This window comes from Propithecus coquereli, unplaced genomic scaffold, assembly GCF_000956105.1.
Source record: "Propithecus coquereli isolate 6110/MARCELLA unplaced genomic scaffold, Pcoq_1.0 Scaffold178, whole genome shotgun sequence".
Classification (NCBI taxonomy): domain Eukaryota; kingdom Metazoa; phylum Chordata; class Mammalia; order Primates; family Indriidae; genus Propithecus; species Propithecus coquereli.
The window spans coordinates 2,655,477-2,672,798 of NW_012142523.1; the positions used below are offsets into that span (position 1 = coordinate 2,655,477).

General features: G+C 47.3%; 1 protein-coding gene across 1 annotated transcript in view; it reads right to left on the reverse strand.

Moving 5' to 3' along the window:
- Window positions 1–17,322, reverse strand: part of CSMD2 (CUB and Sushi multiple domains 2) — a 587,354-nt gene that overhangs the window by 159,286 nt on the left and 410,746 nt on the right. The window contains exons 24-25 of the mRNA XM_012642214.1: window positions 16,086–16,277; window positions 10,585–10,711 (exon numbers count right to left, since the gene is read on the reverse strand). Coding sequence (XP_012497668.1) covers window positions 10,585–10,711; window positions 16,086–16,277 — 319 coding nt within the window. The remainder of the gene's footprint in view (window positions 1–10,584; window positions 10,712–16,085; window positions 16,278–17,322) is intronic.

Genomic DNA, 17,322 nt, shown 5'->3' on the forward strand with positions numbered 1-17,322 from the left:
TAATGAACTTGGGCATCTCTGCCTTGCAATATGATGTTTAACACGTGGGCACCAGTTCACGGCTCCTGACAGCTCCCTCTCCCTACCCACAGGTCAGTCAGTAGTTGTTCCGCATGTAACAATAGATCTAGGCTTCCTCTCCCGTGCGCCATCATCTCGGGGCCTCTCTCTGGGGTGCCCCATACATCAATCTGCCTTCTCCTTTCTCAGACCCTTTGCTCAACATCTGAGTTTTGCACTCTGCTCACCCACTTGACCTTGGTTCTTTGCTGATTGTTCAACGAAGCCTCTATATACGTGACATAGAGGCTTCGTTCTACAGCACTTTGAACAATAGCACTTCTTTGCTCTGGGCCCTGAATCTGTGGACCCTCGCAGTCTCTGGCCCACCTGAGCTTCTGTAACCTTGGTCTGTTCCCCCCATTCCCTTCTACCTCACACAAGCCCTGGAGCCTTGAATTACTTCATGGACCAGGAAGCCCCTTGGAGTGGTTTCACTTTTCATGAAGTTGTATCTAATTCATTGTTTGCCAGGAAACTCAATGAATCCTTTCATTGAGGATATTTTAGTGATGATCACTCCACCCCCCCACCCCTTTCTCAGAGCAGTTTGCTAACCTTGTGTATTTTATTATTCCTTCTGCTCCATTTGCTTATAGTTCTCATGCAGTTGTGCTGCCTAACTGGCACTCTGTCTTCCATATCTCTCTACTTTTCTTTCATTATTTCTGCACCTTCATATTTTTTCTCTGTAGTCTTAGAGAGATTCTTGGGCTTGTCTACTATTTTAATGCTTTTATTCTTTACAAGGTAAACTCTGCTATTGTGGATTTTAACTGTTATTGTAGATTTAATTTCTTTGCACTCCTTACTTCCCTCCATCGCTGTCTATCTCAGGGGCTCCCCTCCCCATTTCATCATCCATCTTCTACTTATCATCCATATTTCTTATGTTTAAAGGAGAATATTATATTTATGCTCATTTAAGTTTTCTTTGGTCTATTAAAGCAAAACTTTTTCAGAAAAAAATGTTTTTCTATTTTTAGGAAAATTGTTCTCTTTCTGATAAATGGTATGTTTTAAGCAGCATGTATTTAATTTATTTTTTGCTTATTTGTTTACTTTTTCCAAAGGGAAAAGGAGAGATCTATACTGGTCCAGTGTGGTCAACCAACAAGGTACATGCATTTCTTTGGTTGAACTGTTTATTCTCCTCCTAATGCTGGAATTCATTTCTGGGATTGTAAACTGGCACTCGAGTTGATGCATTCTGGCCAATTCAACTCCCCAGTGCAGCTTGGCTGGATTATTGTACATGGATAATTTGAAGTAGTTTGTGTTCCTTTTTCTAGAGGTGTTCCATGAAAAAGTAAATTGCCAGAGAGCACCACCATTTCTTAACACTACATTTATACCTACCAGGCTATACACATCTTCTCCTCCAAAAAACATTTGCATTCCCTTTGGCCAGTCGGAACCTTAAATCTCACAAAGGAATACCCCACTGTGTGCATGCTTGGAACCTTAAATCTCACAAAGGAATACCCCACTGTGTGCATGCTTCTCTGTTCAGGTCTTTCAGGAGGTTAGCTCTTGCAGTGCCAGTACACAGACCTTCCCTGTTTAAGGTTTAACTCACTGTTGTGCCCCAAAATAAACCTTCTGGAAGCTGCTGAACCTGCGGCTATAATTCCTGGCAAAAGCTGTGAACACAAGCTTCACTTCCGGTGCCTTCTGCCTCCTCTGCGCTGGCTGCCCATTTGCTGGTTAGAGGGAGGCAACACTGACCACAGTGGGGAATTGCTGCCCTGTGATTGATCTGAAACTGCAGCAGGGGAATCCGAGTTTCAGGCGCAGCCAGATGTTTGTCCAGCCCAGCATCCTCCCAGGAAGACAAGCTCTACTGGGCGGGGGTCCTAGTTAATCAAAACTATCCCTCCCTGCCTCCCCCCAACTCCCGCTGCATGGTGACCAACATCCAAGAATAGAGTTTTCAGTTACTCTCTGCATTAATCATTAAGAAGCATCCCTGCAGTTTAAAAACAGGGGCTATTAGCTAAATATGAGCTTTATGGGTGTTAGGCACAGAAATCAGAATGTCCAGTAGCAAGAAGTTCTCTAGTGTCATGGGTCCCAGATCCCTGCAGGGAAAACACACCCACAAAGGACAATCTCCTCTACCTTCCTCCTCCCCTTCCACACAGCCAGCCATTGATAGCCTCAATCCCAACCAACCCAGTCCTTCTGCATGTGACCAGGACGCCTTAGTCATGCTAGGCTGCTGCCTGGTTTCCCGGCTAGTTTATCCCCCGCAGTGCCGCCATGCATCTCCCTGCCATCCCAGACAATGCCTCTTCCAGAAGCAGCAAGTACATTCATTCACACCTTCCTCTCTGTCACCTGCCTGGGAAGTCCTTAGCCCCATCTGCACGGGGAACTCCTACTGCTCCTCAAAGTGCAGCTGGAATAATGCTTCCTGTCTGTAGCTCCCCACCCCCAACTGCCACCTAGAATTATGATCTCTTTTCGCAGACGCTTTTCTATTGTGTTTCGCGCGTACTTCTACTATAGCATTTATCACATTATGTTAGACTCGGTAGCAGACACCGTAGGTTGGATGATCTGTTCTCCATTTCCAAACGTCTCATTTGTCTCTACTATTGAGACTCTAAAAGCAAAGCAAAATTAATTTCCCATTTTCCCTCCGCCAGGCGTGGCAATTTCTGACTAATGAGATGTAGGAAGATGTCTCTAAGGATGGTGGTTCTTCCCAAATAAATATACACACCCTCACTAGGAGAGGGTTCCCTTTCTTCTTCCCCCTTCTTTTAGACTGGAACACAGACATGACGCCTGGAGCTGCAGCAGCTGACTAGGTGACCATGAGGATGAGAGCCTCAGGACAGCAGAGCAAGAAGAAGGGGTTACGGCCTCCTGAGCAGCTGTGGCAGGTCTGGATGGGACCTTCAGATTCTTGTTCCAGGAGAAAAATGAACCCCCATCTGTTGAAGCCAGCTTTAGTCAGTTTTTTATTGCCACTCCTAACTGATATAATTTTTATCTATAACACTGAGACCTTCAAGGGAAAAGACCATTTCTTATTTATATTTATACCCTCAGTGCCTGGCAGAATGCCTGGCACTGAGTAAATTCTCCAAGTTTTTGAATTGATCTGAACATCATTACAGTCTTCAAAATGTTCCAAAGGCTCCTCGTTATACTGAAAAATCCATTCAGAGTTCTCATCTTGGCACGCAGGGTCCTGCAGGGACCCCTCATTACCCACACAACCTTACTCCTCACACGCAGCTCCAGCCACATCTAGTGAGTACCCTTCCCTGGACAGACCCCATATTTGCCCCTATGTTCATGCCTTCTCTCCCCTGCCCCCAGTTGGAAAGATCGCCTCTGCACCCCCAGGCAGATCTCCTCTCCCTTCCATCACTGAGCTCCATTGCTTGGCTTGCACTTATAGCATCTACTTTGTCTTGGAGGCACCTGTTTGCTTGACTATTTCCCCACTAGAATGTGAACCCCTGGTAGATAAGTCCTGGCCTTAGTCAGATATTTGTGTTTCCCAATGCACAGGGGCACAGTTTCTGGCATAGGGCAGGGATTCAGGGCGTATTTTGTCACGTGGATCTAGACCAAGGCCCGAACGGCAGACTGGAAAGAGTGACGACTAGAGCTAGACAGAGCGCATTGAAAACACGTGTCACTGGGTAACGGGGAGACCTCAAGTAGGTAATTTATCCCTCCTGGGCCTTGGTGATATCATCTGTCAAATGGGGACAATAAGAACTGGTCCAGACCTGATATGTTGTGGATATTCGATAAATGTCAGGCAGAGGGGCAGCACCAAGAACAAAAGGCTTTGCATCCCTTTCTTCTCCAATTTTCATCCAAGCTGGCTCACTGATTATAAAAAGGAAAACTCAGCCCCAACACTGGAAACTGAGAAGAAGTCCCTCCCACGTGGGATGAAGCTTACACATTCTATGTAGTGATGACACAGCAAGAGTGCCAGGAAGGGGGCAGCTCATCGGCCTGCTCTCCTGCTGCGAGCTGCCAGGCCTGGATGGAGTCCATCGGCCACCTGCCCCATTCTTGACACTTGGGAAGAAACACCTGCCAAATGGTGCAGATGCCACCTGGGTTCAAGAGAAGGGTCCTCCTGCCAGCCCACTCTTGTCAGGCACATCCAGGAAGGGCCCACTTGCCAGTGTAACCACACGCAGGGTGATCCTACAGGTTCCTGCAGCCACCCACTGCCCCTCTTGGGCACTCCTGGGGAGGAAACATCCCTATACAGCTTGCTGGGTGAACCTAGCCACAGATCCCACTGGTAACCCCAAGTGCTTGGTCAGGGCTGCGACAGGGTGGGGAGAGGCACCTGAAAGCCTTCCCCTGCCTGTGTCCCTGGAAGCAACCTCATGGGCTGACCTGCTGCTTCGTCCACATCCCACCTGGACACCTGCTTCTGCCCACCACCTGAGACCCTGAAGGGCAACTGACAGCCTGCTGTGCTCAGGGATGCCCTGCTTGGATAAAATGGACAACTGTCCACCCAGCTTCTGCTTGTCCTCATTTGGGAATTACGTGCCAACCATATTCTAAGTGTTTTGTGTGTGCTCACTCACTTAATCCTCATAGCAAACTTACGATAGTTTCATTACTCACCATCTTACAGATAGGAGAGCTGAGCCACAGAGGGCTTAAAGAGCTCCCGAAGCAACATTGCTAATAAGAGTGGCAGGTAGTCTGGTACCAGAGTCCAGCTCTTAGCTCTGACATGACACTGAATGAACAGTCAAACTCATGGGACATAAAAAAACCCACCTGAATCATCAAACCGAATGACCCAACTGCAAAATGCAGTCGATGCGGGAGAAACAGACAACGTTGTAAAACAAAACATAAATAGTATTCTCAGAGAGATGCAGGATGATAGCATATTGATAAAAACAAAAGTAGGCTGTCAATAAAAACAAAAGTAGGCTGTCAAGAGCAGTCTGGAAACAAAAAATGTAGTTTCCTTCACATAAAAACAGAACGAAAACAAGATTTCCAAAATAAAGGGGTAGTAAATAACAGGATAATTATTGTTGAAGACTGAATTAATGAAAACACAAGATCGCTGGCAGAATAAAAAGAGGATATAGAATTTTCAAATCACTAGAAGAAAAACGGAGCCAATTAAATCAGATCAGCTAACAACAGGAAGAGTTAAAAATAAAAGAAAGCAATATGGAGGCATAATATGGTTTGTTTGAAAGAAAGCATAATACATTTTATGTAAAAAGAAATACAAATTCTTGTACTCTTTTCATATTCTTAAATATCCATGGAACATAAATAAAACAAAACATTTCAAAAAATAAACAGGCACAGTGCAGAAAAATAAAAGTAATAGAAAAGATCACACAAAATATATAACCACTTAGCAACTTTTAAAAATTCTTAAATACCCTTGGGTTTAAAAGAAATCTGAACAAATTATGAATTATTTACAAATCAGCCCAATTGAACATTCTACACAAAAAAGACAAATTCCCCAAAAGAAAAATATACAAAGAACTGGAAGCAGCAAAGACAAACATCGTTTTGTTCACGAACTTGGTAAAGATGAACGGGATCGACAACATCTAGTGCTGTAGGGGAAGCCGGCCTCCCATAGACTTCTGGTGCACCCACAAATATCTAGAGGGAAATTTGAGGTCATGTATCAGACTTTGCCTTCTAAGAGTATATCCTAAGGAAATAAATGGAAAACTGCTCGAAGATTCATGGATGAAGATGTTCATTGGAGTGAAAAGCTGAAAATGTTCACTTTATCAGTCGGGGAGTAGGTAAATTATGGTTATGCATACAATAGGTTCTCTGTAGCCATCACACAGGATGAGGCGGATCTATATTTATTGACATGATAAGATGATGATATATGATTAAGTGGCAAAACAAAAGGCAAGTCACTGGGCCATGCACTGAGCTGATCTTGTTTTAGAAACCATGTTTATTGCATTTGCTTTATATACATATTGGCACATAAAATATCTAAAAGGATAAGCAGAACAAACAGATATCATGGTTATCTTACGTGGGGGGTGAGGAGGAGTAAGAATATAGAGAAAGAGTCAGGCACAGTGGCTCACGCCTGTAATCCTAGCACTCTGGGAGGCCGAGGTGGTAGAATCCCTTGAGTTCAGGAGTTCAGGATCAGCCTGAGCAAGAGCAAGACCCTGTCTCTACCAAAAATAGAAAAGAATTAGCCAGGTGTGGTGGCATGCGCCTGTAGTCCCAGCTACTTGGGAGGCTGAGGCAGGAGGATTGCCTGAGCCCAGGAGTTTGAGGTTGCAGTGAGCTGTGATGATGCCACTGCACTCTAGCCGGGGTGACAGAGTGAGACTCTGTCTTGAAAAAATAAAAACATGAAAAATAATAACATAAAAAATAAATAAATAAAAAAGATTACAGAGTAAGATTGTGGGAACATTTGATTTCTACTTTATAAATTTTTTTATTGCTTGTACTTTGAAGTTAAAAAATGAGTATCTATTTTTGATATGAAAAATTCTATACAGACATTCCCAGTGGAAAAGCTAACAACTAAATAAGGACACAAACACAAAAGGGGCTTTCCATGTTTGTCTAACTGTGGTTACGAGTTCCCTTAACTTTGCTTCTGGTTATTCAAGCGAGGGGTGTGTGTGGGGGTGGAGAAGTGAGGGAGAAAGTGGAAGAGAGAAGGAGAGATAGAGAAAAAGAGTAAGAGAGAGAAAGAGGAGAAAAGGAGAAAGAAGGGGGGAAGAAGAGAGAGGGAGGGAGGGGCAGAGGGAGAGGGAGCGAGCACAGGCGCAGGGACAGGCGTGCATGATGCAGGCTGCCCCAGGGGACCGAATGAGGCAGGGAAGGTGTCTCATCACCCCATCTCCATCTCTCAGCAGCTGTCCTCTGCTTACTTAGCATCAGCCCCTTGGAGGTTGCTGTGGCTTCAAGAAGCATTCCAGATTGAGGACTGATGGCATCTTCACTTTCCTCCCACTACTGCCTGTCTCGGGGTCCCCACACGCACACTCAGCAGCCCCCATGACTTCGTGTTTCTGGCCACACCACTCTGGAGAGGACACTTCCTGTATTTGTTTCAATCTCGTTTTCCCGAGGGCTAGGAAGGGAGCCTCCTGTCTCCCCACCACCTGCACGCCCAGCATTCTCAGCAGAGCAAACACTCCTCACTCCTGCCCAGAAATTCCTCCATTGATTTCTCGTGCTTTCCATGTCTCAGTCGCTCCTACATCTGCCCTGCTCTCCCCCAGTCCTTGTCCGAAACTTTAATTCCCGGAGAATTAATGCTACAGCTCTCGGGTACGCTACCATTGCTATGTCATGGTGGAGTGTACCCTTCTCTTTAGAAGACGTGTGCCCAAGTAATTAGGAATGAAATATCATGATGTTTAAAATGTACTTTTGTGTCATTCAGCAAAAAGGGGGGAAAAAGATGGGAAGGAAATAAGAAAGAGAGGAAGCGCATACAGCAAAATGTCGCTGAGTCTGGGTGGTAGGTATACAGGCGCTTGATGTACTGTTCCTCCAACTTTTCCCTATGTTTTACATATTGCATGTTACCCAGCAAAAAAGGAAAGTGAAGAAACCTCAATTTCCATATCTACTGAAGAGAGCAAGATCAGTTGGTGTGACCACTTGAATGTCCCCTGAATTTGTCCCTATCTCTCCATCTCCACTGCCAGTGCCTGGGTTCAGGCCCCCTCACTGGGGCCTATTCCATCCCACCCATTTGCCACAAAGCTGCCAGGAGCTGCCCAAACGCAGCATCGCAGCCCCCGAGGCCGTCCTCGCTCTGTGGCAGCCTCCTCCACCAGCTTTAGCCCCCAAGATGCTGCCACCCAGCAAGCCGCAGGCGGCCATCCAGCCACGGGAGCCATTTCCAGCTCCTTGAGGCTGGCCACACTGCTTCACTTCCTCCGCCTGGGAGGCCCCGTCCCTCCCACCAACCTTCCTCCTCGGCTACCTGGCAACCTCCTCTCCATCCCTCAGGTCTCGGCTCTCGTGTCAGCCTTCCAGGACAACTTCTCCCCACCTCCTCCTGCCCACTTTTTCATTCCCCTTCTTCCCTAAGCCACTGCCTTGCTCTGTGCATACAAGTTCTGTGGTGGACAGTGGTGGTCATCGTGGTGGACAGTGACCTGGTCTCATTCATCTACGTAACGCCAGCACCTCGCACAGGCACGACCATGTAGTAAACAAACAGGTAGTTGTTACGAGAGGGAATGAACCAATTAATGAATGAATGATGGTCCAGGTTGGGAAAGTGGGAAAACCTCCTGATTTGCATATGTGTGAAATATTAAAGCCAAATAGTCATTATGCTGTTGATTCACTCATTGTTCATTCACTATTTATTGAAGGACTATCATGGATCCACTAGTCATATAACTCGTTTATACTCGAGTCCTGCTTCATTCATTTATTCATTCATTCACTCATCAAACACTTGACACTTGCTGAGCCCTGGGCACTGTAGATTCGCGAAGATCAATCAGGCATAGAACACAGCTCCAGGAGGGGAGGTCAGGCGCAAGCATAAATAATGGGGAAAAGTGGCCAGGGACATAAGGCAAATAGAGGCCATCGGCAATGGGAGTGTGGAGGAGGGAGAAATGACTCCTAGGAGTCCTCCAAGAGAGGGGATGAGGAATGACTTCCTGGGTGAGCTGACATTTGCACTTGACTTTGACGGATGGAGAATTTTAGACAGAAGCCTTTGGAGGGAGAAGGGCATTCCAGATGAGGAAACAAAGGCACAGAGCTCGGCCATGAGCCTGTCTATGTACAGGGGTCACCAGTAACTGCACTTTGCTGGAATGTCACTGAAGAGAAGTGGTGGACAAGGTCAGGGAGGTAGGCTGAGGCCACAGTGCCCTGGGAGCCGGGACGAGATGTTTAGCTTTCATTCTGTGAGCAGGGGGTGCACTGGAAGGTTCTAATCAGAGGGTGAATCAACCAGGTGTGCTTCCAGGTTGTCCCAGCAGGGGTGTGCAGGACGAACGTGTGTATTTCGCTTCTCCCCTGAAGAGTGCAAAGTCCCTGAGAGTGCCGCTGACCTCATTTTGCACAGGGGTTAGGTTGAAAACTTGCACATAGTAAACACTTAGTACATTTCTTTAGTTTTAATTGAACTGAGTCTAAGGACACGCACACATCTGTGAACATCTATTTCTCTTACAGCAACACACCCCTTCAGCCAGTTCTCCCTAATTGCAAACTCTCGAGGGCAGGGATCTTCTAGCTACACATCTGCTCCTTTGCTTGGCCCCCCACTCTTCCAAATCCTCAACACTTCATTCCTGGATCACTGCAATGGACTCCTGATGGTTGCCATCCCAGGAGCTCTCTGCGCTGCAAATAACGCTCGTGGACAAACCCTGCTCAAGAACCTACCATGGCTCCCTCTTATTTATTGGCATTTAAGATCCTTCACAACCAGGCCACACTCAAACCCTATCTATCTCCCATTCCTTACCCACAAGTATCCCCTACTCCAGCCTGACTCTTTCCTTCCCAATTCCCTTGTTCTATCTTCCTTTTCACACCTCTGCTCATCCTGCTACCCCAACCTGCTCTTCTCCTCATAGCTCACCTGAACCACAGCCCAAGGCCCAGCTTTGCCAGGAGTGTGATATAGGGTGAAGATTCAGAAAGACCTGGCTTCAGATCCCAGCTTTCTGAGTCCCTGTGCAAACTTAGACATGCTAGACATTCTCTTGGAATCTCAGTTTTCTCATCTATACAATGGGAACAATAATAATTGTGTCTATTTATTATCAGGGCTTATTATTATCATCAGTAGGGCTATTGAGAAGAGTTAATAAGACAGGCTCTGTGCTCAATAAAGGGTGATACTCCCTTCTTCTCTGACCCCTTGGAAGTCCAGGAAGGATTCCTGTGAGTCAGGTGCTAATGGGGGAAGGAAGCTGTATTTTGAGGGAGTATATACCATGTACCAGACACTGCTGGGCTTTTGTCATTTATTCCCTCTGCACCCCTAAAATACAAATATTTTTGTCCTCATTTTAAAGATGAGGAAACTCAGACTGAGAGAGGGGAGCAACCTGCCTGGGGTCACATAGCTCTGAGCTGACCCTTACTAATTGTCTTAGAAATAACCACGACAACTGTTATTAAACATTTAGTATGTTCCATGTTGCGTTATCCTGACACTCATGCTCCACAGGAGACAGTGAGACTCAGAGAGGTTAAGGGACTTGCCCAAAGTCCTGCAAACAGTAAGTGGAAAGGCTGGATTCCAACCAGGGACTCTGTGACTTCAAGCCCATGCCCTCAGCCACTGAGCTGTCACTGTGCTGTGGAGGCCGGTGAGGTGCGTGGACTCAGGATGCAGCCCTGTGAGGCGGGGATTGGCCTTTCCATGGGACCCGGCCCAAGCCTGGGGCCACAGCAACCACTCCTGATCACAGGGGCCTCCAGGTGAGGCAGGCGGGCCTGGGCATCAGTGGGTGGCTTCCCCGAACAGCTGGCAATGGTCACTCTGCCAGCCCTGACACTTACCCAATGGTGCAGCCGGCATCTGCTTCGATGATCCAGATGCAGTTGAGATTGTGTTCATAGGGAGCTGGATACCCGGGCGACAGCACCTGCCCCGACACCTCTCCTTTCACTGTCCCTCCACACTCAGCTGAAAGAAATCCCAAAAGAGTGAGCTTCATGGGGTGGCCTGAGCCGGCAGCAGTCACTCAGAGGCTCCTCTCCCCTGTGTGCCCGAGTCCCTCTTGTTCATTCCAGGTGATTGAACACAGCATATAAAAAGGTCCTTGGATGAGACTTGTATCCAGAGCCTATAAAGAGCTCCTATGACCCAACAGTAAAAAGACAAATAACCCAATTAAAAATGGGCAAAGGATTTGAATAATCATTTCTCTAAAGAAGATATATAAATAGCCAACGAGCACATGAAAAGATGTTTGACATCGTTAGTCATTAGGGAAATACAAATCAAAACCACAATGAGATGCCACTTCACACCCATGGGGATGGCTAAAGTCAAAAAGACAGAAAATCACAATTGTAGATGAGGATGTGGAGAAGCTGGAGCCTGCCTGCATTACTGGTGGAAATGGAAGATGGTGCAGCCGCTTTCAAAGACAGCGTGGGAGACGGATATTTATATACACAAAGAGTGCAATGCGCACCACCCGAAGGATGGACATATTTGAAATTCGGACTTGGGGGGGGGACCAAGGGCAACATACGTAACCTAAACATCTGTACCCCCATAATATGCTGAAATAAAAGAAAAAAAAAACAGCGTGGGAGTCTCTTGAAATGTTAAACTCAGTTACACAGAATCCAGCAATTCTGCTCTTAGGTATACACCCAAGAGAAATGAAAACGTGTGTTCACAGAAAAACTTGAGCATGAATGTTCATAACATTATTCATAGTAATCAGAAGATGGAAACAAATCTAATGTCTATCAATTGATGAGTGGATAAACACAATGTGGTAAATCCATGCAATGGAATATTATTCAACCGTAAAGAGAAACATGGGCTCTGATAAACGCTATAACATAGATGAACTTTGACAACATTAGCTAAGTGAAAGAAGCCAGACACAAAAGGTCACACATCGCATGGTTCCGTTTATATGAAATATCCAGAACAGGCACATCTTAGAGACAGAGGTCCGTTAGTGGCTGCCAGGGCCTGGGGGTAGGGGACAATGGAGAGTGACTGCTAATGGGGTATTTGGTTTGTATTTGGGGAAACAAAATGTTCCAAAATGAGATCATGGTGGTGGTCGCACAACCCTGTGAATAGATTAAAAAAAATTGAATTGGACACCATTAAACAAAAAAGGAATTGGGGTGCAGGGCTGACTGCCTACTCTGTAGGCCAGCTCCTCCAAGCCTCCCTAGGAGGAACATGCACATACTCGAGCCTGCTCGCTGCCAGCAACAGGACTTGTGCTGGCTGCCAGGAGGACAGAGGTCAACAGGATGCTGCCCCTCCTCTGGAAGAGTTTACAGTCTAGTAGAGGAGACAGCTGCTGTGTGTGCTGTGTGCCCTAACAATGGCACGTTCATGGCAAGTGGTGGCAAAGGTGACCAGTTTCCCCCAGCACAGGGCAGGGAGAGTCAGGGAGAACCATGGATTCCTGTGACCCTTGAGGGAGGAGCAGGCGTTGAGCAGGTTGGTTGGGTGGCAGTGGCGGGATGGAAAGGACAGGAGGAAGAGGGCATTGCAGAAAGGGGGAAGGGCAGGTGCAGAGTCCCTGGAGGTGAGGAACCGCGTGGCAGGCTGGAGGCCAGGGCACGAGCTGGGGAGAGGTGGCAGACGAGGCTAGAAAGCTGGGCCAGCATCACAGGCTGACGGGTGTCATACACCAGGCTGTTGTACACTTACTGCTGCAGGAAAGAACTGTGGTGTTTATACGTGTGAGTGAATTGATCACGTCACACATTAGCGAACTTTGTCGGAAAGATCACCATGGTAGCAGTTTGAAGGGGAACAGAAGGGGAGAAAATGGAAGCAGAGAGACCAGTGGAGAGATCTCTACTCCCCATCCGGGCAGTCACTGAACCCAGAAGCTGCTGGCTCCTCCTGGCCTCCTCCCCTTCCTGTCCCCCACCTGCTCTACCTCTGAGACCCAGTCCCTGCAGCCATGTGACGATGTTCACATTTGACCCTACTCTGCCCTCATCGCTAGAGCCTGGGCCCAGGCCCTCACCGTCTCTAGGCTGGCACCGTTGTCCACCCTCGGCAGAGCTGTCGGAGGGATCTTTATAAAATGCAAACGTGTTGCTGCTTGCGTTCATTCCCAGAACGAAGCCCAAACTCGTCAGTTGAGCCCATAAAGCCCACCAGAGGGGCTCCCTTTGGCCTCCCACGCCCCCTCCCTGAACCCCGTGGTGTAGCCAAGTCTGATGAACTCCACAAGCCCAGGCAACTGGGACTCTTCCTGTCTCCACTTGGACTAACAACCTGACAAATATCCCTTTCGTGACACCCCTCCCCTCCCCAGGCAGAGTTGACACAGTTCTCCCTTGTGTCTCAATTACAATGTGAGTAGATACTTAGCACAGTATGTGTAACAAGTCATTCAAATCATGAGACTATAAGCTCCTTGGCAGCAGGGACCTTGTCTTACTCACATTTGCACATCGAGTGCCTAGTATAGTGTTTGGTACATTATAGATGCTTGATAAACAGTTATTAAATGAATGGACGGGTGGATGGTCAGATGAACAAAAGAAGCTTATTGCTTTCCAGGCAAATTACTACAAGGGTCTGAATCAAGGGCACATGAGTGAAAATGAAGAGGAGGATATCTATTGCAGAGCTATTTAGGGAGGGGAGCAGTTGATCAGGCAAGATGCTAGAAGAAATAGGAGAAGGGATCAAGGTCACAGATGGAAGACTGACCCTTACCTGTTGCTACAAAGGACCCAACAAATATCTCACGAACCCCTTGGCTTCACACAGGACCATTAAAGAAGCACTGGGGGAGGGGCTCTCTACCAGATACTTTGCTCACGCCTTGCTGGGAGCCCTCCCTCAGTGGTGTTCCTGGGATGCGAGGTGCAGCCTGATTGGAAGGCACCAGGCTGAATGGGGCCAAGGCAGGGAGTAGGGCGTTGGTCAGAGGATGAACCACAATTTGTGGGGAGGAGGCCTGACTGGCTCTACAAATAGAGGAGGTAGCTGGAAAGGTGGCAGGACATCATCCATGTCCTTGGCTAGAGCTTCCGTCTATATTCCAGATGGGGAAGTCCCTCCTGCTTCCCAGAAAGCAAGTGTTTGGAGGCAGCAGCCATGGGGAGCCCGTCATCACAGACACACCTGCTCCTTTCCCCACAGGACACCTGGTCTGGGGCCAGGGGGTGGCAGGAGGGGGCCGAGTGGGCTGGCACGCAGCAGATCCACCAGCATCAAGGCTGAAGACTGCTCTTTCTCGTCTTTTCCTTTCTTCCATCCTATAGCCGTGGCTGCTTTGTTTGGGCTGCAGAGTCCACTCATTAGTGAAGAAAACTTTTGGATGCTTTAAGCCATGGCAGCCATTTCTGGTAGACCAGGATGAAGTCTACCACAACACGACATATATAAAAATATACACAAACCTCACTCTTCTAATAGCAGTGGGGCCAGAGGGAGTCTCCATGCGGAAGGCCTCCAGGTTTCTAAGTATAAATGCTCTCACTAATGTGGCTTGAGAGGATCCAATCAGTCCAGTCCAACTGGAACATTTTATTTTTTTTTGTTTTTGAGACAGGGTCTGTCTCTGTCATCTCAGCTAAAGTGCAGTGGTGTCATCGTAGCTCACTGCAGCCTCAAACTTTTGGGTTCAAGGGATCCTCCTGCCTCAGCCTCCCGAGTAGCTGGGACTACAGATGCATGCCATAATACCCAGCTAATTTTTCTACTTTTTGTAGAGGTGGGATCTTGCTATGCTGCTCAGGCTGGTCTTGAATTCCTAGCCTAAAGCGATCCTCCCACCGTGGCCTCCTAAAGTGCTAGGATTACAGGTGTGAGCCACCACACCCAGCCCCAGCTAGTATATTTGATATTCATAGGAATCTAACAGTGAATTCTTTTTATTGCAAAGCAAATAATTATCTTATATGTGAATCATCACCCCTCCTTTGCATTTTGTGTGCTCTGGCTTGCTTGCCTGTGGCATTATGCTGCCGTCTGTTTATGCAGGCACCTCCCCGGATACCTGGGATCTGCTTCTCTTTGAATTCCTAGTGCCTTGCACAGGGCCTGGTATGGGGAAGACAGAAGGGATGAGAGGGAGGAAGGGAGAGAGGGAAGGGATACACCTGCAGACTGGGTCAACCTTGAGGACAAAAGGAAAGGAAGAACCTAGAGGCTATGGAAAGGCCACTGCTTTGGTCTGTCCCCTTTCTGAGAGTCTAATCTAAGTTCATGCCTTCAGCCCTTGCACCTGTTCAGGCCAGAATGTCTATATCCTCACCTCGTCCCTCCTGTTGGTGAATTCTAACCCATCCTTCCAAGTCTCAGTTGAAATACCACCTCCATGTAAAACTTTCCCATATCCTCCCAACACGTTGCACATAACTCCTTTTATAGTGCTTCTCTGGTATGATAATTATCTGTTTATGTGTCTATTCTCCTTGCTATAGTATGGGCTCCCCAAGGGCAGGGAACAGGCTTTACTCTTTCTTTCTTTTTTTCGTCTCCATCCAGACACACACTTGCAGCAATTCTGGCAATGTGGGACTTGTTTTTCCATGTTTTTTCAGTAGACGTTTTGTTCTTACAAGATCAGCCAGTGCTGCATGGGGACGGGGGAAGGGGGTGCAGAGAGGGCAAGGCCAGGTGCTGGGGAGACAGGATGAAGCAGTGTGGTGGGGATCCCCATTACCGGGGAGGTGGGTGGCGAGAGATGAAAAGGCCAGACAAACAGAATGACCGATATTGGCTATTTTGCACTTCAGCCTTGAACCACCATCTTTTGTCCTGTGATGCACACATAACGCCTCTAGAAAGCCTCTGCTGGTATTCTGGAAGAACCACAGGTTTGAGGAGATGTAAGTTCATTGCTGCATTCTTTCTTAGAGCGAGATTGATGCTAGTTAATGATCTCGATCTTTCCCCTAGAAAGGGGAACATGAGACCCATTTTACCTATAGGGGAGCTGAGACCCAGAGTGAGTTGGAGACTCGTCTGACTCTTGGAAGAAGAAACGCTGGAACTCAGGCAAAAGTGCCACCTCTCCCTTTCTAAGGGACTCTACCACCTCTTCCCCATGACTTCTGAGGACATGACTTGGCTCTGGACCCACTTGCTAAATGCGTGACAAAGGCAAGCCACCCTGCCAGACTGTGCTGCTGCCCGGGTGTAACGAGGCGTGAAAGCCAGGGCGTGGAGAAGGTGCAGGCGATCGTGACGCCTGCTAATAGGAGGATTTGGTGCAGGTAGGCGGCCGGCAGGCCCTGGAGCATGGAGCTCAACCGGAATGAGACCAGGGCTAGACCAGGGTTACCAGAGACCCGAGCGGTTTCTTGCAGAGGAAAAGGCTTCCTACCGACGCAGGTGGGCAGAGGTCGGTCCCAGGTCCTGCGCTCCCCACTCAGACACAGCAGCTCCTCGCTGCCCCGAAGGCTGTATCCAGGGTCACAGCTGAAGGACACAGAGCTCCCTGCAAAATGACCTCCATCATGAACCTTGTAGCCAAACTGGGGGGTTCCTGGGTCCTCACATTTGATGAGTTCAAAACCTGGTAAAGAGAGAAGAGGTGGAGTGAGCAAGACCTACCGTGGCAGAAACCATGCTTCCTCTCCTCCCTCAAAGCCACGTCCTCAAGGAAGATTCCTTAGCCACCACCCCCAGGTTCTGATAAACTCAACACTCAGGATTCCCTCCACATTTCTATGCACGGTTGAGGAGCACTAGTTTCCCTGTTGCTATATGTAAATGATTTCAGCTTTAATAGTTTTCAGGCCTAGGGTCTGGATTTTCTATTTCTTTTGTTTGACCCCATAGCATTTTGTTGGCAGGAGTTTTTCTTTCCATTGTGCTCACTGAGACATTCTGATAAGATAGGGTAATATGGAAACGTCACTTTAAATGCACGTTTAAGAGCTCAATTATGACTTGCTTAAACATGCTCTGTTGAAAAAGGCTGGAAAAGGAAACAGACTTATACAGAGCTCCCACTATATGGTGCTGTGCGTGTGTTATCTCTCGTTTGTTATCCACAGGAGTCTTACAGGTAGGTATAATTTTCTACATTTTACAACTGAGAGCATTGATGTGGGAAGGCTGAATGAACTGTTCACACAATTGTCATATGATAGAAATGGAATTCAAAGGTGACTCTATTTAATCCTCTTTCCGCTGAACCACCTGCTGTACCAGGTGAAGATCCCTCTGCCAGACGGCCTAGAGCCAGGTAACGGGAACCTTAAATATACTCATTGAGTTTTTTCCTGCTAACAGCTATATTGAGATATAATTCACCTGCCATACATTCACCCATCTAAAGTATACAATTTGATGTCTTTTGATATATTCACAGAGTTGTGCAACTATTAATATTAGCACAATCAGTTCTAGAACATTTTCATCACTTCAAAAAGAAGCTCTATACCCACTTTCCCCCAACTCCCTGAGCCCTGGGGAGCTACCCATTGATTTTCTGTCTCCATGGATTTGCCTCTTCTGGAAAGTTCATATAAATGGGATCATTCAATATGTGGCCTTCACGACAGGCTCCTTTCGCTTAGCATCATGTTTTCAAGGGTCATCCATGTTCGAGAATG